Source organism: Miniopterus natalensis, chromosome 11 (assembly GCF_054644295.1).
Source record: "Miniopterus natalensis isolate mMinNat1 chromosome 11, mMinNat1.hap1, whole genome shotgun sequence".
NCBI classification, from domain to species: Eukaryota; Metazoa; Chordata; class Mammalia; order Chiroptera; family Miniopteridae; genus Miniopterus; species Miniopterus natalensis.
Window position 1 is genome coordinate 25081692 of NC_142091.1, and position 27857 is coordinate 25109548.

General features: G+C 42.3%; 1 protein-coding gene across 1 annotated transcript in view; it reads right to left on the reverse strand.

The window, feature by feature from the left end:
* Positions 1-23688, reverse strand: part of HEPHL1 (hephaestin like 1) — a 61611-nt gene extending 37923 nt beyond the window's left edge. Inside the window, exons 1-5 of the mRNA XM_016206786.2 lie at positions 23519-23688; positions 12034-12278; positions 2831-3043; positions 1988-2167; positions 722-976 (exon numbers count right to left, since the gene is read on the reverse strand). Of these exons, the coding sequence (XP_016062272.2) occupies positions 722-976; positions 1988-2167; positions 2831-3043; positions 12034-12278; positions 23519-23688 (1063 nt within the window). The remainder of the gene's footprint in view (positions 1-721; positions 977-1987; positions 2168-2830; positions 3044-12033; positions 12279-23518) is intronic.
* Positions 23689-27857: the final 4169 nt, after the last annotated feature.

The window sequence follows — 27857 nt, forward strand, 5'->3', positions numbered from 1 at the left end:
TCAGTAGGCATGTAAATCAACAAATGTTTATTGTACGCCTTTCATAGGATTTTTCACCTATCAATGGATCTTGTCTCGATACATGGAAGAATGTATTGACAAAGCAGCCCAGAAATGAAATGGGCTGCTACAGTTACTTAAAAAGAGATGCCCCAAAGGACATTGAAGAATTGGATGGGGGATTGGTTGAGATTATCTACAAATTCCTTTCCAGTACTAAAAATTTGTTATTCTACTTACAGTTGCTCTTAGAGAACATGTTTTCCAAGTCCATGTTGCTTCCACTACCTGGAAAGCCTTTCTTCCCTTCATCTATTCAATTTCTACCCACTTCCATGCTCAGAGTAGGAACCAACTCCTCAGGAAGCCTCTCTGATCACTCTAGAGAAGTGACTATGACACCCAAGGAGCATTTATCATTCTGCCTCTAGTGTTACTCATTTTGTAAATGTCTCACTATGTCCAACTACTAGATTGTAGGTTCTTTGAAGGCCTTATCATATCTTTCAATTGCCTCTCACTTGGTTCATAACAAGCAGATTAATCAATATCTGTTGACAGGATGCCACATAAGCATTGTACATTTTCCTGTATATTTAATATTTAATTAAACACAACACATACAAAAATCTACCTAAGAGCAAGCACTGAATGAGCACCATTGACAGTGAGATTTAATTGTTCCATTGTAACCTTCTTACACGGGTCTTTGTACTTTTACCTTGCAGGTGATCACTGACTTGGCAGGTTATCATCCATTTCCCAGGATTCTCAGCTATCATTTCTGTTGTGAGAAAGGTGGCTGGGAACAGGTTGACAACATCAGTCCGATGCCCACGGCTGATGAAGGTGTTACCATAAAAATAGATGGAATGGATGTCTATCTCATTCCCCATCCCAAAGAGGTGCCAGGACACTGATTCACCAACACACATATCAGGCTCTGGGAAGTTTCCAAAGAGGTATCCATTGAGGGCTGAAAAACAGAAGCACATTAGTGGAATAGAGGCCCCTGCAGAGGCAAGCAGAACCAGAAATTCTGGTAATTCATTTTCTAGTACAGCTGGAAAACCAGCGCAGGTCACTTGACTGTAATGACTTTGTACAGAAAACTCCTTTTATAAAATATAGTCCCAGAAAGGAATGAAAGGTATTGGTCTTTTTGAGAGAAAAGCACTCAATGAAAGGGACAGTTAGCAAGAGTGAAAACAGCCTTGGAGCATATGTGGACACAATGAGATCAGGTGTGAACAGTGCTGCTCATACTTCCAGGACCCCTCAGCCTCCTCTTTTCCCAATCCTTCATTTGCATATCTGCCTTCTCTCCTGACTCTGCTCCTTGCAACCAGAAACCCTGTCTTACTTATCTTACAGCTATCAGAACCTAGTAGAAAACTTGGCACATAATAACTACTTAAAGTGACAAAAGATTGCAAACAAGATGGAAAGAAAAGGTACTGATTAGAAGGGACTTATGGCACATAGTGAATGCTCAATAAATGTTGATTTAAAGAATGTCAGGGAAAATATAAATTCACAAGTGGGTATTTGAACTCCAGGCATAGCAGAGTTCTTGAAATTTAGCAGCTGCTTAGAACGTGGTTCCTGGATAAAGCAAGAGGTTGAGAATCACGGGATTATTACAGGATGATGATTCATTCTCCTTTCTTCTTCACTCTAAAGCCACCATCCTCTGGAGTCACCTCCTGATTCTTTCCTGATTCTTTCCTGATTCTAACATTAATCCTTCTGCTTGCTGTACTATAGCTTTGTTACACCAGTTTAGCTTCTGTCTATTGCCTCGCCCCTTCTCAGATCGCTCTGGGTTCTGACACGGAGTGTGTGTTTCATATCACTTTCTAATCATTCCCATCACACAGGTACCAATCTTGGAAAACTAAGTTCGATATTTCTGTGTTTTTCATCCTTCATAGTACCAGATATACACAGGCAGTCGGTATGTGTTTGGTAACACGGGGAGCACTACCATGCATTTTGTTACTCCTCTGGAAAACAGCATCGTTTTTGTCAACCGAGTTGGGGTCCGTGCAGAAATGCCTGATATTTTCATCCAGGTACCAGCTTTGGTTCTCATCCACCAGAGTAAACATTATGATGAACTCTCGGTCCACATCGGTCCTTGTCCCTGAAGATTTGTTCAGGACACCTACCAAACACATTCAAAAGAGAAGAAGGAAAAGCTCAGAGCAACCTAAAGCAAGGTGAGCTTTGCTTCCCACCAATGGTGTCACATCAAAGACCTATATGTACAAGAGTAACCTGCACCATGCAAACAGCAAAGGCCGTTCATGGAAATGACAACTGTAGAGGAGAAAAGTCATAAAATAAGGATCTTCACAACCACAGGCTTGGAAATCTGTCTATCCCTAGAGAAGTCAACTTTCTTGACAGAGCACAGACACACCTAATCAACAGGGAAGAAAACAGCAACGTGACTATGTGGGTGAAATCCTGAAGCAAAGACGCTCCTGGTCGTTTGACTACATGTCTCACTCTCCTATGTGTGGTCAGTGTGGTGTTAACAGCTGTGAATATGGAATGTCCTGACTTTTTCTTTAAAAACAAAACAAAAAACATACGTTTCAGAAGGCTGTAATGGTTCTTAGACAGGAGTCTGAACTATTGCACCAGTTATGGAGTCAGATTGACCTTCTATGTTAGAAGAATTTCTCTAATCTTACAGAAAGCTTGGAAAAAGAGGCACATTCTCTATAAAGCAAAGGAGGTAGGCAAAACAAGACCTGAAATGTATACACACTTTTTATCACACCTGGGTAAAGCCTCCTTGGTGGGGGGAGCACCTCCTTACCTTCCTTGCACACCAGCAGTGGGCCAATTAGCCCAGAGCAGATGTCCTTAGGGGCGTCGATGTGCGAATGGTACACCCAGGTCAGGCAGTTGGCGTCCGCTGGAGCAGGGGCGTACTCCTCTCTCACTGGCCAGACATAGGTGTAGTTTTTGCCAGGAGGAACCATATCATCATTCTTGTTCTTCCCAGACGTTCCATCTGGGTACAGGGCTCCTTCCAAGAAAAGAGAAAACAGTTAAACACAGAGACCACAGGCTACCACGGTGAGGGCCAGAGCTTTGAAAGCAAAACCCGTATGAATTAAAATTCATTTCCTGTGGGCTTGAAGCAAATTACTTAAATTCTCAATGCCTCAGTTTCCTATCAGTACAGCTGCAATGTTACTATGAAGGCTGAGAGGGAGATGGATGTGACAACACTCCAAGTTCATTCTCCATTGTCTCATTCATTCACTCAACAAACCCCGTGCCAGCAAATATGCTGGTGTTAGCAATATAAATTCAAATAAGACAGCAAGAGCAGGTGTACCCAAGGCAAGCCGAAGAAAAGATATAATTAAAAAAATCTAACATACCTTTTTAATAAATTCTGCCGTGAAACATCATTTGGTTTTTGGAGAAGGATACCAGGAGAAAACAACAGCTAAGGCCCTATTGTGTGCCAAGCATAGTGTGTACTCTGTGTGTATCGCCTCGCTCCTCAAAGCAGCCCCATGTGGTGTGTGTTAATATCTCCGTTTAGACTGAGTCAAAGTGACACAGCTAGCATGTGGCTGGGCCAGATTTCAACCTAGTCGTGCCTGACTGCCCACTACACTATGATACTTCCCCACAAGTTATTGGGAATATAGTGTGTAGACTGTGTTTACATTTTTATTCACTCTATTTTTACATACTCTCTTTTTATGTATATGTTTATGTAAAACTTTCTTTTACATGCTATCTTTTAATCTGAAAAAATGTGAATTATTTTACAAATTTACATTCATATACTATATAATACTGAAAAGATAAAGTCAGAGAACAAAACTTCTATAAAGGAATCAGAAGATTAATGTAATTAGTTAGATCCCATTAGTATTAAGTGTAGCTCTGAATTTCCTGGTTATATTTAGGTTATATTATTATGTCTAGCTTTAATATGTATTAGGTTGATATAATTAGGTTATATTCTTTCTTTGTCCAATAAAAAGGATCTTACCAGTTCCTTAAGAGAGATGATTTTTTTTGTTGGTATTAAATTCTAAGAGAATATTTTCAAGAAAATCATTATATACACATTATTGCATGATATAATAAATTATGTCTTCTATGTTTTCAAAAGTTGCAAAAATGTTATTTTAAAAAATAATTGCTTACATTGTCTCTAATATAAGGTGAGAATATAAACCTGAAAAATATTTCACAAAACCGTTTTTACTCAAAGTTAAACTAATGTAGTTTACTGCTTTTGAACTTGATAAATGATCTAACCTGATAGAAGAATAGGAAAAATCCAGAGTGCTACCCACCATCCATTAAATCCAAATGACACTTTAAAAAATTCCTGTTACCTAACCTCTCAGCGGCATTTGATATTATTACCATTTTCCTCCCTCTTAAAAGAATTCTCTTCCCTTGACTCCTGTGACATCACACCATCCTCCCTGGTAACTCTTTTTGGGGTCTACTTTTCCAGTACATTCTCCTCTATCTATCATTCACTGTCAGAAATCCTCAAGTTACAATGCTGGCTCCAGGCCCAGAGCCCTCTCCCGGGTCGATAGCACCCATCCCAACAGTGCTCCAACAGGCTACGTGCCAGCGACTCCCACTTGCACCTGGCCTCTGAACTTTACATTGATATCTTACTGTCTACTGGACATTTCCACTTGTAAATCTCAGAAAGATCTCCAAAGCAACCTTTCCCCAAAACAGGCTCTCCCAAGCCTGGTCCTCAGCCACCACCCCGTCTCCATGAAAAACACCACCAGTACCCAATGCCACAGGCTAAAATCAAAGGAAGCATTCTCATCATCTTATTCTCCCCCCATTGCCATTTTCAAAGCACCACGAGGTCCTGTCCTCGATTCTTCACAAATTTATCCATTCATGTCCATCTCCGCAGTCACAATCCTAGTCTGAACAACATTATCTCTCACATGGACTTCAGCAGTGACCTCCTGGCTGATTTCACAGCATCTCTTGCCTCTCTAATACATTTTCCAAGCCATAGCAAGAGTGTCTTTTTAAATCTCAAATCTGATTATATTTATATTGTTCTTTACTTAAAATCACTCCATGACTTCCCATCACTCTTCCGACGGAGGTCAAATGTATTGCCCAAAGATTGCAAGGCCCAGCATAATCTGGCTCAAGCAGTCCTGAGCCCCCTAGACTAGGTCAGTTTTCGAAAATGCATCGCACAGAGAGGAGGGCAGTGGTGACAGTGGCTAAGTTCACAGCCACTGAAATTAGACTGCTTGTAATCAAATCCTATCTCCATCACTTATTAGCTTGTGACTTAGGCAATTCCCTTCTCCTCTATGAGTCTTAGTTTCCTATCTGTAAGATGGTGATAGTTATAATCCTTACCTCATAGAGTTGTTGAGGCTGACATGACACAGTATCTATAAAGCATTTACCATAGTGCCTGTTATATAGTAAGCATTCAATAAACATTGGTTATTATTTATTAATAGCACTTACCTAAGTTTTAAATTATGTATATATATAATGTGCGTGACTGCTTGACTAAGGCCTGTCTCTCATGTTAGACTGTAACTTTCATAAAAATTAGGTTTGTTTTTGCTCGAAATTGTATATGCAAGACCTATCCCAGCACTTGGTGTGTGCGTACTCAATACATATCTGTTGGATACAGTAATGAATGAGTGACATGACTGTACACCATCTTTATCCAAAGCCCTGTGAATAAAATGCATGGCTTGGCAGTTTCTGAATTTATATATGGAGAGGCTACAGGTCAGGAGTTAGGGAAGTGTGTCATGAAGCTTCAACCAAGATCACACAGTTTGCTTTAATTACGATACAAATCAATACAGATAGCAATTTTTCTAGAGATTCCTTTAGTCACAATGTATTTAATGTGCTTTCTTTTTGTTTATTATTATTGGGAGTCATTAATGGCTATTATTGAAAGGTGAGGCTAGAGTCCCCAAACAAATCCTTGGTACCACCACTCAAGATGAGGAATATCGTTTGGGATCCAACATAAACAGTAAATATAAAATAAAAGTGATTTGGGGGCAAGTAGCTTATTAAGTTGTTCCAAAAGTTATTCCCAAGAAGGAGTTTGACAAAGATTTTGAGCAATGGTAACATTAACAATATTAAAGTATTTTTAAAACCATTAATTTGGCTGTATGTATTCTATGATATACGGCTTTTAGAAGTTATACAGATTTTTACTCATCAGATTTGAGAATATTGAGGATTGGTGGGGTTGTGGGAGAAACAGGCTAGCTCATAAACAAGTTGAAGAGCAAAATGTTCAGATTTTTAGAGAACAACTTGCCAGTTCCTATCAAAAAAGAAGAAATGTCTATGAATATAACCAGCAATTTCACTTTTAAAAATTTACCCTAGAAACATAGTTGAAAATGTTTTCAAAAAATACATGAACTGGAATATTCACTGTAGAATTGCTGGTATCAACCCAAAACTGAAAGCCACCTAAATAATCATCAATACCAAGTGGGTATATTCATACAATGGAATATTGCACAACTGTTAAAAGAAGGTCTCTTTATATGTAACAATATGAGAAAATCTCCAAGATGAATAAAAAATGAACACAAAGTGCATCATAACATTATAATATAATCTCTTTTGTAGAAATAAACAAGCATATATTTATATGTATATATATACACACACACAATAATATATATAAATTTTCTACGAGAAATTTATAAGAAATTATTAAAAGTGATTGCTTTTCAGATGAGAGACAAATAAGAGACATTTTTACTTTTTATACCTTCCTGTACTCTTAAAAGAAAACAATAAATTTTCTTTTTAAAATAGTCCTAATACATAATTATATTTCACATGAAGATCAAGAAAGCACTAGTTAATTCTATTATTAAATTAGATAATGATTGTAAGAGTTCCAGTATAAGCATTGGTTTATAGTAACTGCTCAATTAATGTTAGTGCCACCCACCTAACTCTACTGTTTAATTTTTTACCTCTCCTTAGATAATTATGTTGGAGGCAACAACCATGTTTTTTTGTTGTTGTTGTTTTTGCAGCCCCAGTATCCAGCATTGTGTCTAGTTCAGAGTCAACACTAAATTGAGTTGAGGAGAGACTCCAACACTGACAAGCTTGCAACTATAACCAAGACAAAAACTGATTAAGAGAGAGTGAGGTCAGCAAATCCTCTCCCACAAAAGTAACCGCAAGTTGGAAGAAATGGACTAAAAAACAACAACAATAACAAAAAACCCCACACAAACATTTTAGTGGTCCAGAGATTAAATAAAGGCATCCAGCAATGTTTATGCTTGAAACATCAGTTATTCACATACTCCTGGCTAACTCTGATGCTGTGTGCATTCGAGGAGAAGAGGCAACAGGCCCAGGAAAAAGTACAAGCCAAGGCAGACAAAAATCACCTAAACTTTGACTGTTTCCTATCCTTCTAATGGCAGAGAACAGAAGATTTACTGATGCTTAAACACAACCTCTGTCCAATCACTTGCTATCCTCTAAGCTGGGCAGATACAGAGGTGACTCTCAGTAGACAGGCTTAGAAATAAGAACAAGAAGAAAAAAGAACGGAAAACTTAGTAGCCATACACTATAGGAAAGATCGATTTCCCAGATTTGTCCCAGGCAGATTACTAAACAAAAAGCAAATAATCAATAAAAAATTGTGTATAAGGCAGGGGTCAGAATCCAGAGCTGCTACCATACATCCTCAAAATTGTCCAGTTTTCAACAACAGCAACAAAGTGAGGCACAAGAAAATGTGGCCACATTCAGGAAAAACAAACAGAAACTCTAAGTGTCTCTGGATATAGAATCTAGCAGGTAAAGACTTCAGGCAGCTATTATAAATATTTCAAACAACTAAAATAAACTATGTAAAATAATTAAAGGAAACAGAGCAAAATGATTCAACAAATATAGAATCTCAATAAAAAGACAGATTATAAAAAAGAACCAAGTTGGAGTTTTGGCATTGAAAAAGTACATTAAGTGAAATAAAATATTCACTAGAGGGGCTTGACAACAATTCAAGGTGGCAAAAGAGAGAATAAGTGAACTTAAAGATAGATCAATAGAAGTATCGTATCTGAAAGAGGGGGAGAAGAAGACTGAAGAAAATAAACAAAACATCGTGTGTATTAACCAAAGTGTAATAGTCTGCCAAAAGAAAGGGGAAAGAGAAAGGGGCAGAAAAAAATGTTTGAAGAGACTGACAGATCTCAGAGGGGAAGGGGATGGAGGGTGGGAAGACATTAACCAAAGAATATATATGTATATATGCATAACCCATGGACACAGACAATAGTGTGGGGAAGGCCTGGGGTGGGGTGAGGGCTGGGTGGAAGGGGGCAAAGGAGTGGAAAATGGGGGACAGCTGTAATACTGTCAACCAGAAAAATTTTTGATAATGTTTGAAGAAATAGTGGCTTAAAATGTTCCAAATTTGATGAAAAACATTACACATCAAAGAAGCATAATGAATCACAGGCAGGATAAATACAAAGAATCCATACGTAGACACATGGCTGTCAAAGTGTTTTTTAAAAGGCAAAGAGGTAACATGAAAACAGAAGGGGGAAAATGACTCATCACATACAGGGGAGCATTGGCATGATTAACAGTTGAGTTCCTTTCTGAATACTGGAGATGAGAAGACAGGAGGATGGTATACTCAAAGTGACGGGGGAAAATGTCATCCAAAAATATTATATCCAGCAAAACTTCCTCAACATAATCAACAGAAGAATATAAAGAGTACACTAAAAATATTTGTTTAACAACAAAGAAGGTAATAAAGGAAGGTCAGAGGAACCAAGAGGCAGAAGACATATAGAAAATAATTAGCAAAATGACAAATGTAGATGAATACATACATTCAATAATCACACTAAATGTAAATAATCTAAGCAGAGATTGTCAAACTGAACTAAAAAATGATATCCAGCTATATGCAGTCTATTCCTTAGATCCAACGACACAAATAGGCTGGAAGCAAAAGAATGCAAATAGTAACGACATGAGAGCTGGCATGCTGTCAAAAGATGAACTAGATTTTAAAACAAGAAATATTGCTGGAACAAAGATATTTCATAATGATAAGGGTTAATGTGTCAGAAAGATAAAACAATTATAAATGTATTTGTATCTAACAAGAGTCTCAAACCACATAAAGCAAAACCTGACAAGATTGAAGGAGAAATACACAACTCAACAAAAATTGTTGGAGATTTCAATGCCCTACTATTAGTAAGTGATAGAAGTAGGTGAAAGATCAGCAAGAATATAGAAGACTTCAACAACACCGTCAACCAACTCGGCCTGACCTCTATACAACAGTCCACCCGATGACTGCAGAGTACACCTTCTTTACAAGAGCATAGGGAATGTTCTTCAGGGTAAACAATAGCCTACACATAAGATAAATCTGAATGAATTTAAAATTACTGATAGGATGCAAAGTATATTTTCCAACCACAATGAAATTAAATTTGATGTTGTTAACAGAAAGAAATTTTTCGAATTCTATAAATATTTGGAAATAAAACAACATACTTCTAAATAACCTATAGGTCAGAGAAGAAATCACAAGATAAATTGTAAAATATTTTGAACTAAATAAAAAATGGAGATAAAATTCAAACTTTGTGCTATACAGCTAAAGTAATACTTAAAAGGAAATTTAGAGCTTTAAGTACATATGTCAAAAGAGCATAACAGTCTCAAATCAACATCATAAATTTCCACCTTAAGAAACTATAAAACAAAGATGAAACTAACCTCAAAACCAGCAGAAAAAAGGAAATTATAAATATTTGGGCAGAAATTAATGAAGGAGAAAATGAAAATAATATAAAATAGATAAAACTAGGTGTTGGTCTTTGAAATGATCAACAAAATTGAGCAAATTTTACCTAGACTAACCAAGAAAGAAAGTGAGCAAACTACCACAACCAAAAGTGAAAGAAAGATGGGACATTACTTTGATCATACAAAAATTAAAAGGATCATAAGAGAATATTATAAAAAATATTATGCCAAAGTATTAGACAACTTAGGAAATTAATGAATTCTTAGACACAAATTATGTATGTGTAACACATAATGTAAATAATATAATATGTAAATAAATGTAATTAGCAATTCAAATCTTCCTTCCAAGGAACCCTCTAAGCATTAACTAATAAACTATTTCAACAAGATAGTAAGATTCAAGATAAATATACAAAAATCAATTGTATTCTACATACTTGCAACAATCAAAATACAAAATTAAGAAAATTATTCCATTTATAACAGCATTAGAAAGAATAAAAATACTTTGGAATAAACTTAACAAAAGTAATGCAAATCTTGTACACTAAAAACTAAAACATTGTTGAGAGAACCTGAAGATCTAAATTTCATGTTAATTGATTGGAAAATCAATGTTGTCTAGATGGTAACTCATCTTTAAAATGCATATGGCAATTTCCCGGCGATTAATCGATAAACTCAATGCAATCTTCCTCAAAATCCCTAGTGGATTTTTTTAAATTAACAAGCGAATTTGAAATTTTTATGGAAATGCAATGCTAAAAGGTCTTGTAAAGAAGAACAAAGTTGGAGGATTTATCTACCCAATTTCGAAACTTACTATAAATCCACAGTAATCAAGGCAGTATGGCATTGGTGCAAGGATAACACATAGATCAGTGGAATGGAATTGAGATCCCCAAAATAAACCCTTACATTTATAGTCATTGATTTTCAAATATAGCTTATGATTCATTCATCTTTTTTCCCAGGACTCAGTCTTTGGCACCTGGTGGGTAGTCAATGGAAGGTTTATGAACAAAGGCAAACCTTTTAATATATATATTGGTGGTAAAAAAAAGAAGTGAATTGAGGGCCTGAAAGCACATGAAGTAAGGACCTGGCCTTCGCTCTGAACCTTTATGGAGAGTTCCTTTGGGAGAGGCAGGAAGGTGAGGGCCAAGGCCTCCAGTGGCCGGCTGAGATTTGCACACAGGGAGGAGAGGCGCTGCTTAACTGCCTGTACAGACACAGGGACAGTGTGGAATGGTGGGGAGAGCCTTGGAGTGGGATAGTGGAGTCCTGTGTTTATCACAACTCAGCTCCCAACCAGCTGTAAGGATCTGGTCCAGGTACTTTTCCTCTGAAACGATGTGGGGCTAGATCTGGGAGGTATTTGAAAAACTCTATTAAGGTATGCTTCCCAGAAATCTATGAAGAGGTAAAGACAAAATTAAAGTTTCATAGATGCCCTTATTTTCTCTACATCTAAAAAGATAGACATGGCTATCATGGGACATCCCTTATAGTTACAAAACTCTCCTCAAGTTTACCTGGCACCGTTTTATGTGCCATCTTCAGCTGCTCAGAAACACCAAACTGGGACCGAGAGCTTTGCTGCACACTTCAAGTGGAGGAAAAGGGAGAAAAAGGTCCTGAAGTTGGAGAAATACTTTTATATCCAAAGTCTAAGAATATTTCTTAAGATTTTTTAAACCATTAGGGAGGACTCAGGAAACTGCACTATTGATGCTCTTGCAGTGCAGACAAGAAGCCAGAGAGCTTCAGGAATGAAGTACCAGAGACAGTAGCCTAAAGCAGGGGAGTTGAGATGGACTCACCAAGACACCCGCCCCACAGCCACGGCTATTCTGCGGACGGGCCCTGGAAGCTGCTGGGGCGAGGAGCCCTCTCTCCAGCGTGTGCCCGTCACAGCGACAGTGTGCCCGTGCCAAGGGGCCCAGCACCCAGCTCCTTTTCAATGTAACTAAGAGTGAGAAAGAAGGTAGGGCAGAAATAAGAGGGGGGAATGGGGAGGAGAGAAAGAGAAGGGGGAACGGATGGAGATAGGACAGGAGGAGACAGGGAGATGACAAACCGACACATGTATTCACTGTGTTCTTAGGCTCCCTTTCATTGTAACTGGCAGTTGCCTTGGAGACACGACACCAATAATACAGGATCGATATTTACCTTCTGAATCTTTGTCGTAGAAAACACCATGTGGATGCAAAGAGTAAGGCCGGGAAGCAAAGTTCTTTAAGTGGATGACAATCACATCCCCCACTTCAGCCCTCAGGATGGGGCCCAGGAATCCAAGCCAGGGCGGTTTGGGGATCTCTGTGGAGTAGGTCTCGTCTGTGTAGTGTCTGTAAACAGCCTTTTTGTAAAGACCGCCTATCCTGTTGGGCCCTCTTTCGAGAAATAAGGTTGCAAGTCTAAAAGTAAGAAGAAAAATATTTTAAAATGGAAATTAAAAGAAAAATCTTGATAACATACTGTAAGAGGTCATAAAGTACATGAACATATAATTTCTCATTTGCTGTTCACCATAACCCGGTAACCACTGGAGAGCTGGTAAGATTATCCTCAATTTACTGATGAGAAAACTGAGGTTAAGAGAGTTAAGTGACAAGCCAAAAGACAAATAGTATTCACAACCAAATTAAAATAAAACCCAAAGACTTTTTGCCCCCTTTCATTCCACACCTCCCCTTTGCTTTTTGTTGGACCAACACTTAATATGCACTTACTGCTCTCCCAGCACTTTTCTGGGTTCTGCAGAGGGATACAAAAGAGTTCATTACCTAATAACAGAAAACTTAAGGGGCTGCATGGGTGCAGTATTTGATTAGGTGCCAAGTGAGTGGTTGATGCATTGATATAGGTTCAAATATTCTAGGAATATATTTGTTCAGAAAAGGAAAAGATTGCAGGGGGTAGAAGAGGTAAGAAAACACTTCATGAAAAATGCTGGAGTTAAGGAGAAGTAGGATTAGATAACAAAATGGAAAAGTGAGGACACTGAGCAGGGACAGAGCATGAGCAATGAGAAAGAAGCAGTACACATAGTATTGGGGGGGGAGGTTATAGGCTGGGACCCGAGTCTGGAAGGGGGGGGAGTGAGAAGTATGGATGCAGGTAACATCTGGAAAAAGACTGACCACGAACTTTAATTCCAGGTTGAAGAATTTAGGATTTATCTGGGAAGCACTGGTTTTCCATGAAGTGGTGATATGATAATCAGTATTTAAGGACCATCCTTATGACAGTGGTGTGCAAGTTTTAGAGGAGTCAGGCATAGGGGAGAGCAAAGGTGAGGGGAAGGGAGGCTGTAGGGAGAGCAGCAGAGATGGGGTGGGGTGTAGTGTTGCAATAGAAAGAAAGGGGTAGATGTGAAAAAACAGGATTGTAAGATGTGATGTGATTAGATGACCTCCTGGGACCCCAGGATGAAGGCAACACTCAGTCCCAGGGTCTGGGAGCTTGAGATAATAGCAGCACTGGTGACACTGCTTCAGAAGTGGCCATACAATCTTCTCCTGGGAAGATGGAGCTCCCTTCCCCACTCTCGGTCTTTGCTTAGCTCAGGGTCCAACCCCAGAAGTACTGGCTTCTGCTTGAGTAAAAGCTCCACCACTCCCAGGTGCAGCCACCCTAATGTAGCTGTGCCCCTCTGAGCGTGAGCGGCTGGTCCCACCCTCATGAACACTCCTGCACAGGCACACACATGCATTCCCTCTCAGTCATTCAGCAAACTTTATGTCAGTCCTGGGATACAGAGAAAAAAGGCAACGCCTTGAAGGAGCTCTCATTCTGAAAAAGACAATCCTAAGAACACCAATTATGTTCTGGGGCATCACTCTAGACGGGAAGACCAATCAGGGGAGCCTTCGCAGAGGAAGTAATGCCTAAATATGGTATCAAAGATCAAAGAGGAGTTACCCAAGCGATGATATGGAAAGGGCTGAGGTAGTAGACACTTTGGATTCTGCTGACTCAGTGCCCACACTCCATTCTTTGATTTGATAACACACCTTCCCCATTCCCACGCTAAGTGCTCTGGAGGGGGCTCCACCCCAGCTCTAGTGATGGAGCAAGTGACTCAGCCTAACCGATCAGACATCAAGTCCCCTCAGATGTTGTGGAGGGAGGCCTTGTGATCCAGGCCTACCCACCCAATGGAATTAGGCAGGGCTGGCACATGTGGATGCCTGGGCAGGCTAGTAATCTGGTGCTCTGGGCAGATAACTAATATGTGGCTCCAACTGATACTTGCAAAAAATCCTTGTTCACCTCTTATTTGGAGGAAAGACTGAGTGCTGTGGAGAAGAGAAGGTGGTCTGGTGGTGGCAGTTCTCACCTTCCCCTTGGTCACAAGAAGAAGGAACCCACACTACAGTTCATTGGACCAGTCCTCCTTGGAGGGACTTAAGTGACCACCTGTTATTATTTGAACATATACCCTGAGGTCTCCTCCTTCTACCTCCCAAACCCCAACTCAAGCAGAGAAGTTCGGGAAGTTGTCATTTTCTCCACCTTTAACATCATTTCCAGTGAATTTGGTCTGCACAATGATGCCTCCAGTGCCCCAGAGATGTTCTAGTGCCCTTCAGAGCGGAGGCCCAGCTGCTCCACCTCTTAATCTGGCTCTGCTGAAGACCCCTGGAAGCTCTCCCACCTCCAAGGCCAGGGCCATTCTCATTAAAAGGGGCTTTTGCTAACAGGTTTGACCATGTCCTATGATCAATTTAGGTGGTTTAGGGCAGGCTGGGTGCCTCAGTTGCTTAGAGTGAGGAAGTATTAAAGTTGTGAAGAAATTGCTTTTTAACTTTAAAATCATGCTATGGTGTATTTAAATGCTTCTCTTTTCAATTTTGCTATGCAATAAGCTTCAGTTTATAAATTACAAAAAGGCAAGGTGGTTATAAACCCTACTTGTTAGCAGACCCCTGGGAGAAAGAAAATAGTCTTTGAAAGGCAAGCCTGGCAAACCAAAGCTCATAAGGTTACTTGACGGATATCTGGAAAGATGTTCACTGGATATCTCCTTGTAGCCACAAACTCTACCCTGGACCCAGGCATCATCAGATATACAACTGACCCTTGAGCAACGCGGGTTTGAACTGTGTGGATCCACTTACGTGCAGATAGTTTTCAATAAAAAATGTTGGTCTGTTGTATCCTTGGGTTTCACGTCCACAGATTCAACCAACCACGGATAGAAAACAATATTTTCGAATTCCCAAATGCGGATTCCCAGTTGTGGATCAAAAATCCTGTCGAACGTCTGATCCCCTCACTTATGTGCTTTGGGCTCCCAACATACACAGACACACACACACACACGTATGAGTAAACACATATGCAAATACATGCTGAGCAAAAACTCATTATGAATTGTCTGGCAGAACCACCCAAACAAGAATCGATCATCAAAGGGAGGGGAACTATGTGTTGACTTCCTACAGCACTTATTGCATGCGCTGCATATTTTAGCACTGAGTTATGTATTGACTTGTTTGGAACTTTCCTGGATCTGTATCAGTCTTATCACCTAAAGAGCCAATAGTCACCTGAGAAGGGATTAGGTTTACTCAAGCGGTGGCTCCCAAGTGTCCACCTATATATTAACTGTATCAGAATTACCTGGGACATTTGCCAAAAACTTAGGTCCCCAGGCCCCATTTCAGGGCAATCGAATCAGACTTTCTGGTGTCAGGGCATCTATATGTTTCCTGAGCTCACTAAACGATTCTCACGACCGAGCTTTCCAGTGCTTGCCCATTCGGAGTCTTCTTGCCTCCCAGCAGAAGGGGAGAGCAAAGAACTTCCGCAGTTAGAGGGATCATGAGATTTTGGCAAATGGGCTGTGAGTGAAAGTGACATGTGCCACTTTTGGGCCGGGATGTTTCATTGCAAGACACCCTTACTTCCTCTGCTGCAGGGGAAGCATCCAGAGAAGACAGTGAAGCCCCCAGACCTAAGCAGCCTGGCTGGCTAGTTCGCCCAGGTGTCCCACAGTTATATGGCCCTCGGGGAACCCCAGTGGGTGAGAAATACACCTCTGTGGTGTGAGCCCCTGAGACTTGGGGGTTATTTGTAACTATAGCACTGCCTGTCTTATTCTGACTCATACAATTCTGATGTGAATGAAAGTTTGGAAATCACGTTTCTATAATACTTAGCAAAAAACCCATAGAAATGATCTGAAACTATAGTAAATATTTGAACCCACAGGAACTATTGAAAGTGGAAAAGGCAGGGAGAGAATGGAAGGAACAGAAAGCAGTTTTTTGGGTGCCTACGCAGCCAACCACCCCTAAGAAGATATTATGCATTTGTAACAGTAGCACAGAAACTCCAGCTCCTATGAGATCTAAAAGATGCAAATCTTGCCCCAAAACAAAGCAAGGGGCAATTTCAAGCAAGCCATCCACAGGAAGCAGCCTGAGGTGTAGCTGGAGTGCCCGCATTAGAATGCTTGCTTTGGTGGCTGCGTATTGTTTACAGTGTAGCCACAGGAAGATCTGCTGTGAGAGACTGAGCCATCACTACCTCTCAGGCTCACCCCCAACATGAATTCCAACATTTTGACTCAAATTGAGCAGATACCTCTTTCCTGCTGTGAAGGAATCCAGTTGGGCTAGGAGGTTTCACAACAGCAACAGCTTTAAGGACAAAAGGAGATGTAAAACATTCACATTGCCAAGGCCAAGGACAGTTCTGCGGAAAGAGACACCTTCCCAAAGCAGGTGAGGTTAACCCCTGTGGGAATGAACCTGCCTGTGGGGACCCTCTAACCAGTGCAGAGGTGGACTCCAGGTTAGATTCCAAGGATTGCAGAGCTCACAGGGGATGTGCACCTTGCCAGAACCTGTCCCCCACAACCTGGATCTTTTAGCTGGATTCTTCCCCATCCATCCAACCACTGAGTAAGCTGTCGAACCTCTACTGCATACGGGACATTAATCTAGAAGCTGGGGTCTTGAAGGCTTACCATCTGGCTGGGAAGACAAAGCATACGCATTGGAGAATAAATAGCAACACCCAGTTTTCCATACTAAGTGGCAAGTGTATCACATAGAGTTGAATGTCCGAGTGTGTGTGGGGGATGCAGAGCGGAGATGAACTTCGCAGCAACATCAACAGAAGGCATGGTCAGGGCAAACATGTGAGATCATTCAGGGCAAACATGTGAGATCATTGTAACAATATGGATAAGCAACCGTTGTCTGAGTTTGAGAAGGGACATTGCTCCCTGAGGAAAAAACAGGACCAGATGGATACAAATGACACTTGGCAAAGGGTGGAGACGGTGATTACGGATTGCAACTCGGGCGCAGCCCCCCTCCCTAGTTAGAGTAATGGCCTGGAAACCATCCCCCCTAAGCGACCCCCCCCACCTGGTTCCCCAGCACACCCGAGCCTGTAGTTCTCCCTCTTCCCGTCTCATTTCCACGAGAGCCCCTGGGACACGAGTCTGCTGAGCAAAGGGAAAGGAGAGTGCGCTTGGGTCCCAACTTCCCCACTTGATGCTGTGAGGTCTTGGGGAAGGTCTTAGCTTCTCTACATGCCAGTTCCATTGGCCGTTGACCGATGACCATGGCAGAGCATCGTGGGGACTAAACGGAATGAGAGGAGGAGCCCCGTGCGCAGGGTCCCAGCCCTGAGTCAGTGGTAGTTACTGAAGCGAAGTCATGATTGTTTCTGGCAAAGGCCTAATTAGAAAAGAGGAAAATGGGACCATCGGAAGTGTCTTTCCCACAGAGCTCCTGCTCTCTCTCGAAGCCCTTGAGATAGGCGAGGTGCCCTGATGACCAACACGTTTTGCCTGCCAACCCAGTGCCCGGCTTCACCTATGATACCTGTCTTAGGGGCTGATAATGGCTTCCAAAAATAAGTCTGCATCCTAATCCCCTTATTTGGAAAAAGGGCCTTTGTAGATGTGATTAAATTAAGGATTTTGAGATGAGAGATGATCCTGCATTATCCTGGTGGGTCCCAAATGGCACCAAAATTGTTCTTATAACAGGGGAATTAGACACACACAGAGGAGAAGGTGATATGAAAATGGAGGCAGAGATTGGAGTGATGCCCCCTCCTCAAGCCAAGAAGCTGGAATAGGCAGTGAATGGGTCCTCCTGAGAGGCTCCAGAGGGAGTGTGGCCCTGCCAACACCTTCACTTCAGACTTCTGGCCTCTAGAACTGGGAGAGAATACATTTCTATTGTTTTAAGCCATCCAGTTTGTGGTACAGTGGTGCCTCGGTTTTCGAACGTCTCCGTTGATGAACATTTCGATTTATGAATGCCCTAACCCTGAAGGAAATGCTTCTGTTTTCGAACACGCCTCAGAAGTCGAACATGCCACACGGCTTCTGCTGAATGCAAGATCCTGAGGCCTAGCTGTCGGCTGTTGATCCCTGTTTTCGAACATTTCAGAACTCGAACTGTCTCCAGAACAGATCACATTTGAAAACCGAGGTACCACTGTAATTTTTACAGCAGCCACAGAAAACTCATACACCACCACCATCACCACCAAGCAAGGACCATCATTAGCCCTATTTTACTGATAAGAAAACTGAGGCAAAGTGAGATTCAATCACTTGCTTGGCAAGTGGAGCAAGAATTCCAAACTTCTCAGTTGATGCAAGAGCCCCACATCCACCAGCAAGCCAGGCTGCCTTAGCATCTCTGTTAGACCACTACTGGGCCACACATGGCTGGGGAAACCCACCCTGGGCCTCCTGGTCCCCATGACTGGGCAGAAGATCTGTCACTCCTCTGCATGGCATGGAAAGCTTTTATGACAGTGCCTGGAAGATAGTAAGGATTCAATGACAGTTAGGTATTAGCGTTGTCTGTGAGTTCTCTAGAACCCCACTAAGCAGGCCTTGGGGCTACACTATCTGGAGGTGAGAAAGAGAAGAGGGGAACCAAGAGGATGTTCATGAAGGATGGGAAACTGGGAGAAATGAGGAAGGGGAAGGTGGCAGGGACTTCCAGCTGCCTTACAAAATTCATGCCCCCCTCATTAATAACAGAATTAAATCCTGCTGTTATTCAGGCCAAAAGCACATAACTGAAAGACTATATTTTCAAGCCCCTTTCATGGCTTGGAGTGCCCAATAAGCTATAAGTAGAATTGGTTGGGTGGGGTTTCCAAGAGAGCCCTTTAAAAGGGCTGATGCAGCAGGAATTGTGCTCCTTCTCCGCTTTTCCCTTCCTCTCTTCCTTCCTGGAACATAAACAAGAAGGCTGGAGTTTCGGCAGCCGTCTTGTGACCATGAAGTTCCTTGAGAAGTAAAATCACATGCTAAGGATGATGGGTCAGAAATTTTTAAGGCCTCTTATATCCTGTCATACCAGCTGTCCCTGGTATGAAAGAGCTGGCTCTTTCAGATGGACATATGGGTATCTCTTTCACATCCATCCTAGGGCCTGCTCCTAGTGGGTGCTCAAAACCCTTTGCCATCACCTTAGCCAGTGTTTCTCAGTGGTTAGAGCATCAGCTCACACACAAAAGGGTCAAGTGTTTGAGTCTGGTCAAGGGCATGTACCAGGGTTGCAGGCTCAATCCTGTGTGTGTGAGGCAACCATTCCATGTGAGCACATCAATGTTTCTCTTTCTCTCTCTCCCCTCCCTTCCATTCTCTCTAAAAAAAAAAAAAAAAAAAAAAAAAAATCAATGGAAAAAATATCCTGGGGTGCGGATTAACCAAAAAAACAAAAAACAAAAACAAAAACAAAAACAAACCACCCTTTGCCATCGACTGGGCTTACACAGTGCTGTGGTTAGGTGAACTCCCTTAACAGATCCTACAAACCTGGGGTTTGACAGTTGTCAGCCACACTCATGCCAAGTGTGGTTCTGCCTGTGAGTTAGTGCCCACAAAAGCCTCTGCATTCCACTGGGAAAGAAAAGCCTGCACGTGTTGGTTGCCTAATGAGGGCTTTGGTGAGAACTGTGGCTTTAAATAAGGTGACCCCACTCTGGTTCCATGAAAGACCAAGTTTTGCCACTGAAGCACAGTCACACCCTAATTAAATGTTTTATGAGCTCGAGCAGGACTGACACGATGGATCAAATGCTGACACCATCCCCAGGCAAATCAAAGGAGTGTCCCCATTAAGCACAGCAGGGAAGAGGGGGAATGTATTCATCAGGAAAAATATTTCTAGGTAGAATATAACTTCTATAACCTATCCTTCCTAGAAAATATTAGTGCATACAACCTCAATTATATTTCTGAACCCTATAATCAAGCAAAGGTACCAAGTTGGAAAGTTAAATTGCACCATCTGACTGCCATAGTGTCTCGGTAAAATTATCTCAATGCATTTCCCATCTCATCCTTGTGAATCAAGATTTACTAGGCTCTTGTTGCTGCCTGATTTTGGTTTCCAAGCTTTATTACATTGTTGAAGCTTTGGCACTCACCTTCTTATCCCCCTAACTTTTGGCAAGTGACTGTAGGGATTATATTTCAATTCCCTTGTCCTACAAATTAAAGAGATTGATGTTGAGAGAGAATACGTAACTTGCTCAAGGTTACACAGCAAGTTGGGGTTGGAGCAAGGGCTAGAAGTCAGGCCTCCTGATTTCTATTTCAGGCTCCTTCCACTCACAGTGGAATGCTGGGAACCGGGCTCCCGTAGACCTCTAAATACCAGGCCTTGGTCTGGTTCTGAATATCCTAAATAGCAGACTGTCCTCAGAAATGCTACCTACTCATCCTACAAGAGCAGAGTGACAAGCATGGCCACATCATCCAAGGGGACTCCTGGCTCTTGGGAAAATGACACCACACAGAGCACACATACTGAACTCTACACACATTTCACAATGGTGATGTCTTCACATGTGACACCTGTGGCACCTGAGACATGTGTCCTGTGGTCTTCAAACGAAGATCAACAGCCTTCTTAGGGATTTGCCCTGAGCCACCTGCCACACCGGTAGCACTTCCTGAGATGATTGTTGATAAAAACCAGTAGACATCACGCACTCAACCAGGCTCCCCTCTCAAGAGTCAGGAGCCACCCTGCTTTAATCTGTCTCTTACACACCAGGAGGATACATGTGGGAACTCTGGCATCCAGTATGACCCCTATATGCTAGTTGCCCCTGAAAGGCAAGAGTCCTCTAATATGAAACCACAATGTTTGTTAAACCACCTCGCTCTAATCTGATATCAAACTGTGTTTTAGTCATGGCTCTTTTCTTTTTTTCCATTTCTTTTCACCGTAACTAGTTTTATACATTTTTTAAATCCTCACCCAAGGATTTTTGAGACAGAGAAGAAAGGAGAGAGAGAGGAAAAGAGAGAGAGAGAAACATCGATGTGAAAGAAACATCTATCTGTTGCCTCCCATACATGCCCTGACCAGGGATCAAACCTACAGCCTGGGTATGTGCCCTGACCAGGAATCAAACCCACAGCCTTTTGGTGTATGCGACAATGCTCCACCCAACTGAGCTACCCAGTCAGGGCTGTACATTTTTTGTGCTATCTTCAAAGCACTATCTTACAGCAAAAAGGAGAATGCCTAACTCCTTCCTGCACCCAGTTTTGTGGAAATAGCATTCTAGTATTTGAGTTTTTAAAGTACTTTGAGTTTCTGAATGAACAGGCAACCAGTTGATCACTGATACCAGTGATCATTTTCAATGTCTCTCTGAGAAGAGTGACTAGTGGACTGGGCCTGCCTTTGGTAAGAATTGGGTCTTTCTAGAAACTTCTTATTACTGGAATCCCTGACTTCCTCAAAGCTGAGTTTAATTCAGCAGGAAAAGATCACCTTTGCCAAGAAACAGTTTTCATGGTAAACACACACACACACACACACACACACACACACACACACAACCCTCTGGAGCCAAAGCTGTGTTTGGTGCTGCCTTCGCTCTATAAACTCCATCAAGTACTTAGTGGAACCTCAGTTCCTGGCTTGTAAAGTGGGAATAACAACATGTACAAGCAGCAATGAATTAAAAGTCTCTACTGGAATTCCTGTGCAAGAACAAAGAACAAAGAATATTGACACAAACATTGAGGAGAAAGACAGAATTCTTGTTTTACTCAACCATATGAAAAGGTCGTTCAATATTACAGTGAGCTCGAGGAATATACTCACTAAACCATCACACAATCGAGTTGTCTTGTGTGCAATAGCTGCTCACAATGACTACTTTCTATTGAGCATTTTTCGAGGAAAGCGGGGTTTTATTTTTAGGGAAGGGCACCAGCATTTAGGATAGCCTTTCAATTTCATATCCATTTGTCACTGTGAAGACTACCACCACCAAGGATCTGCACATGTAGGATTCAAAGAAGTCAGAGCTTTCTTTGGAAATAGCCCCTGGACAGTAAATTTCCTGGTACGAAGCTTAAGGAAAAGTCTTTCTTGGCAGCCTGGCTGGCACAAGGATCATCTTTCTTTAATTTAAAAAACACACACAAAACACCCAGAAAACTATGGCTGTGTCACCTTTGTGACATAACCTGGAAGTTGTGTGTCCAAGTCAACTGAATCTTCAGTCTTTGCCCAGGGCAGGGGGACCTGGTTCTAAAAGACTTATTGGCAGACCCTGTGCTGTTCCTGAACCTTAGCAACTAACCTCATCTTTAGAAAATGGAACTTGGATGTTAAATGCAATGGGCTCTGCCTGTCAGAAAAGAAGGAAGCATCAGGATATCCAACAGTGGTTCCCAGAGCATCTCAAAAGCATGAAGCCTGAAGTTGAACATATGCATGACAACCTCTGGAGCCAGGGGGTGACTTCAGAGGGAGCTCCAGGGAACAAATAAGAGAGATTAATCCCTTCTCCCACTGGGTGCTAGGACTTGAGTTCCTACAATATCTTGAGAAAAATAATTTTCTAAGATTTGCAAAGAGAGAAAGAGAGAGAGAGAGAGATAAGACACTAGACTTTGCAAGGAAGACAGGAAACAAGGGCTATTTTGGGCAAAAATAAAAAATCAGGGATATATAACATTCTAGAACCACCCCACCCAACTACGCTATGGGTTCTGGGGATAGGCTATTGCCCTCAGATTGAATGAGTCGGGGCTGGAACAAGCCTCTCACCAGTGAGAAAGCCATTCCTAATGGACTCAAGGAAGCTCTTAAAAAACCAGCCAAATCTATTGTAACTGTCCCTCTTTTAAACATTGCAAAGCAAGAACAAAACATAACTACTTACAGCATGCTTATTTCCAACGATGATGTTTCATTGCAAAAATAAAAACTAAGAAAACACTGTATTTTAACAGTGAAGAATTCCCTTAAAAATTCTCAAATTTCTATCCCAAGAATTACCATTATTTTTTTTCTTTCTCAACAAACGGAGTCTAGAACCTCCTTGAGTTACTAGAGGTATCTCGTGAAGACTGTCCACTTATAGGATGAGCCATCATTCAAGCACCTGGTTGTGTACATGTCTCTTCACAGACAAGGCTGAGCATAGAAGGCTCAGCTACTAGATGGAGTTAAGAATCTCTTCCAAACTGCACACCCGCCCAGGCTAGGGCTCTCCAAGCAAACACAAAGCCCTCCTGTTGATTCAGATCAACACCCCCCATTACAACCACCCAGGGAATACAACCTTCCACGTGTCGTGTGAAAAGGAAGCCAACCTGGGAGTCTATAAGGATCCCACGTTCACTCACTTGTCTTCTGCGAAACTTTTCCCGGTAATAATGTTCTTCCCTTGGGGTACATAGTCCCAGTATTCTTCCACAATCCCAATGTGGTATGTCCTGGTAACTGCGCCAACCAGCCCAGACACACCCAGGAATGTGATGAGGAGGATGCAGTGAGCCTGCTGCTTCCAAGGCATTTGTGGCTGGAACTCGGGCAAGCAGCCTGTTCGGGAGGCAGCCCTGCCTGTCCCTCCCCCTCACTGGGCCTTAGTTATAAATGAGAAGCGCACGAGGCCCAGCTCCTCCTCCTGGGGCGCTTGGGGTTGGGACAGAGGCTGACAACTCCTATAAGCAGAGCAAGCTGGATGGGGGAGTTGCTATGACGACATAAACCTTTGCCAGCCATCCAAGAAACATGTAACTGCCTTATTTATTTAGTGCCCAAGCCAAACAGGCCTGTTTCTGTAGAGTTTGGGACTCTGCTGTCGCATTAATCATTCATCATTACCAGGAACGGCAGTGCAACTAGTTGGGCTAATAGGTTTCCCAGCCGCCTTCTTTTTTTCTCTCCTCCACACCAATTATAAGAACATATTAAAATCTGAAAACTGGGCTGGCCTGAGCGGAGCATCAGGAAATATCTCAAGCACTAAAGAAGGCTTCACCTCTAGGTAGCTCAGAGGGCGTGATGCAGTCACCCTCTGCCATCTCCGACTTGTTTTATAGGGCTACATGAAACAGTCAACTCACATCATAAAGTTCAGGACAACGCTGTAAAACTGCACAAATTCTTCATTTGCTCATGAGCCGTCTCTGCCAAATTCAAAAATTAGGAGCTCAATCACCCAGTTCAGCCAAAATTCTAGAGGTTATCGCCTTCAACAGCGAGCTGCCGTTCTGAGGATGAATGAAAATGATACAAGAGGAGTGCCCTTCAGGCACATGCAGACCTAATTCAGTAGCAGGTCTTTGGGTCAAAAAGGTGAAGGGAGTGCCCATTCTGTGTGCTCTACTCTGTGACCTAGAATCTTCGTATTTAAAGAGACTTCATCTAACCCTGCAAGAGAGCCAATCTGATGGTCCCCAGATTTGTTCTCAAGGCTACAAGTGTGGAATGAAGGAGACAGTTTCCAAGGTAGGCTTCAAGGTTGGGCAGGCCTGTGTTTGAAATCCAGTCCCACCGCTTACTGACTCAATCGTGTTGAAGAATCGCTGGGCCTCTCTAAGCTTGGGTCTGTAAAACAGGGATGGAGGGATTGCTAAGAAGATTTAAAGGATGACATAGGAGCTAGTCTAGATGATCTTCGGTTAGATTTATTGATTTGTTTTTCTGTCAGGACACTTGTAGAGTAATTGCCACAGCACATGTCCCTTTAACTCACATCTACTCTTCAATATACATTTAGACATTTTGTGTGAGTTTGTCATTTAACAGCCATTATAGAGGAAGGACTCCCCGTGCAAACCCAAGCGTGGCCTCAAAGGAAGTAGGGCTTTAGGAGTTCTTGGAATCTGGAAATGTACTGGAACGATTAGTTTTTGTTCATACCCTAGAGAAGCAGACTATTTGGGGTCATTGGAAGGGATCCCAAAATGTTCCTTCAGCCCAGGCCATGCATCCCTGGCAGCCCAGGTAAAGCCCTAATCGTTGCAGAACCTTAAGCACACACAAACATGCCATTATTCTGCTTCATTCCTCCACTTTACGTCCCAACCCTCCACCCATTGCATCCCTCACCTGCACTACATTCCTTCTCATCCTCCCAAATCCTCCTAGGCTCTTCATCTCTGAAGCCTTTCTTGGTTCCTACCACCCTCCCCACACCTTTCCTCCTCCGTGCTTCCCCTGGACTTTGCATGCATGTGTATCCCTGCCTGTATTATTGTTTGCTTACATGTTGGCTTCCCATACTAGACTCTAAGGTCTTGAGAACAGTGCCCAGCTGACCACCCCTCAACACCTCCCTCCTGCTATGGCTTGAGGTCCCAGGACCTTATTAAAAGAACCTACAGCCCAGGGACTTCTCCAGCTCCACTTGCCACCCTTGGATTCCCAGTCTTTGAACTCTCACTCTTCCACGAGTCTCATCATAACCAACCATTTTGGACTATCGATTTGCCTTTGATGGAGTTTGGGCCTTCCCTTCCTTCTATCACGCCTACCTCAGCTCCAAGCTCAGAGATCTGAAAGCCACTCCTGCCTCACCCTCACACCCAGGTCTGGTGCTTAGGCCACTCACTTCTTGTTTGGATTGGGAGATTCAAAAGGCATCTTGCTCATCTCTGTCTCCTCAGTGGTTGGCACAGGGTCGGTCATTAGAAGTAGGCACTGAGGAAAAACCAATACTAATAAATGTAGCATTTACAATACATCAGGCAGTGGACTAACAGCTTTACATATGCTCTCTCTTACTCCTTGCAACCAGAATACTCTATGGGGTAAATATTTTTGTCCTTGTTTTGCAGATGGGAAACAAAGGTTTGGGAATGTTAATACTTTGCCCAAGGACACACAGCTAGAAAATAGCAGAGCCAAAATTCAAACCCAGGTCTCTCTGATTTGGAAGCCTACACTCCAGACTCTGCACTCAATAGGTATTACTGGAACTGGATTACACTGAAAGCCAAGGCCAGGTCAAGAGATCCTTTCAAGGAAGGGAACATTGGCAATATACAACCATTTTCGTTGAGTATAAACATCACCTAAGAATTTAAAAGTAACACAATGTAGAATACACCTGGGCAAACATGCCACCAAACAAAAGCCCAGTGATGAAATTATTCATTCAACTATTTGAAAATATTTGCTGAATATCTACCTTGTTAGCTGTTCTAGTCAACTAGGAATAAGACAAGCATGGTCCCTGTCCCCAAAGTATACATATTCTAGTGAGGAAAATAGATTGTAAACAATAAACAAGTTTTAAAATATTCATTAAATATCATGATGAGTTCATTGAAGTTCAAGTTAAAACCAATGTGAATGGGGAGAACTTCAGGACCACACCCAGGACATGTCTGAGGTGTTTGGGGAGGTGGCCAGGCAGCTTGTTCTGAAGTATGCTTATATTTTATAGGGAGGAATAGAGCCTAGTGAAGTCCCATCCCTATAAGCCCCACCCGCTGCCATCATCAAAGAAAGAAACAAGCAACAACAAAAATACAAGGTTAGACTGAGAGACACTTTGGTTGAGTTTTGTGAGGAAAGTTAACGGGCCACATCCCTGCCCAGTGGGGACTTCCACTTTCAAGCGTTCACTTGTTCCTCCACTGGGGAAGAGGCTTATGATGCCTCACCTCTCTCATGCCTGAGGCAAACCCTGGTTCCAGAGACTCAAGAGAGTCAGCCTTCAATCACAGATGTTGTAAAAAGAAGAACAGAAGGAATGGGCTCCACTACACTCTCTCCTCAAACTCCTCCATCTTCCCCTCCTTCCACACAGATCAAGACAGTGTGTGTGTGGGGGGGGGGGGGGCAGGCGTCCTCCCTGAGCCTGGAACCTTGTTTTGTAATGATCTTGGTTGTGATGGCATTAATTTTTACTAGTGGAGGAAGCTCCATTACCCTCCATGACCAGAGACAGAGAGAATTCTCATGTCTGAGGCCATGGGCTTCTCAGGGTGATGTCTGTGTGAAGTCAGTTGGCAAATCAGGATGCTATGTAGGACTGGTTAGTTGATGGTCACTTCAGACTCTAGATCCCCCACTTCTTAGGAGATGGAAGAGCCCCTCTCCCTTCTCCCACTCTTCCTTGGTTCTTCCAGGAATGGCTCAATTGAGCCATTAGCACCTTCCCCTCCTCAAGTGACCTGGGCCTATGGAATGCAGAGGATCAGGGCAGGGCACTCAGGAAGGGGTTTACCTACTTCCCAATCTGTTTTCTGAGAAGTTACCAGGCTGCTCATCTCATCATTTATTAAAAATCCCACCCAAGAAGTACAGCTCTTCAGGAAACCCTGTTATGTGACATCAAAGACGTTGCTTAACTGTAGCAAATTTCTGGGTGTGGGTGGCTGCAGAAAGTGAATTCCTATTAGAAAGGAGGGCCCTGGCTCCAGGTAGCTGAGATGTCCCTGGGACATAGATTCCCAGGAGAAATGCTTCTGACGATCAAAGCACCTGGTGATTCTGTAGAGAAGGTCTTTATAGGTAGTGTGTCAGCTCCCAGGTTAGGGCACGTAGGCACATGTGGCATGGATCCTGGAGCATGGCCAAGGCTCCTTGCTCTGGCCTGATCACTGATGCCCAAATTCCATAATCAGAGCTCCCTGGTTGTGGCTTAAGATTAACCCAATAAAAATGCATATATATCATGGTATTGGTCTCACTGGTTGAGGTTGTCTTCCATGAATGAGTTTATTAGGT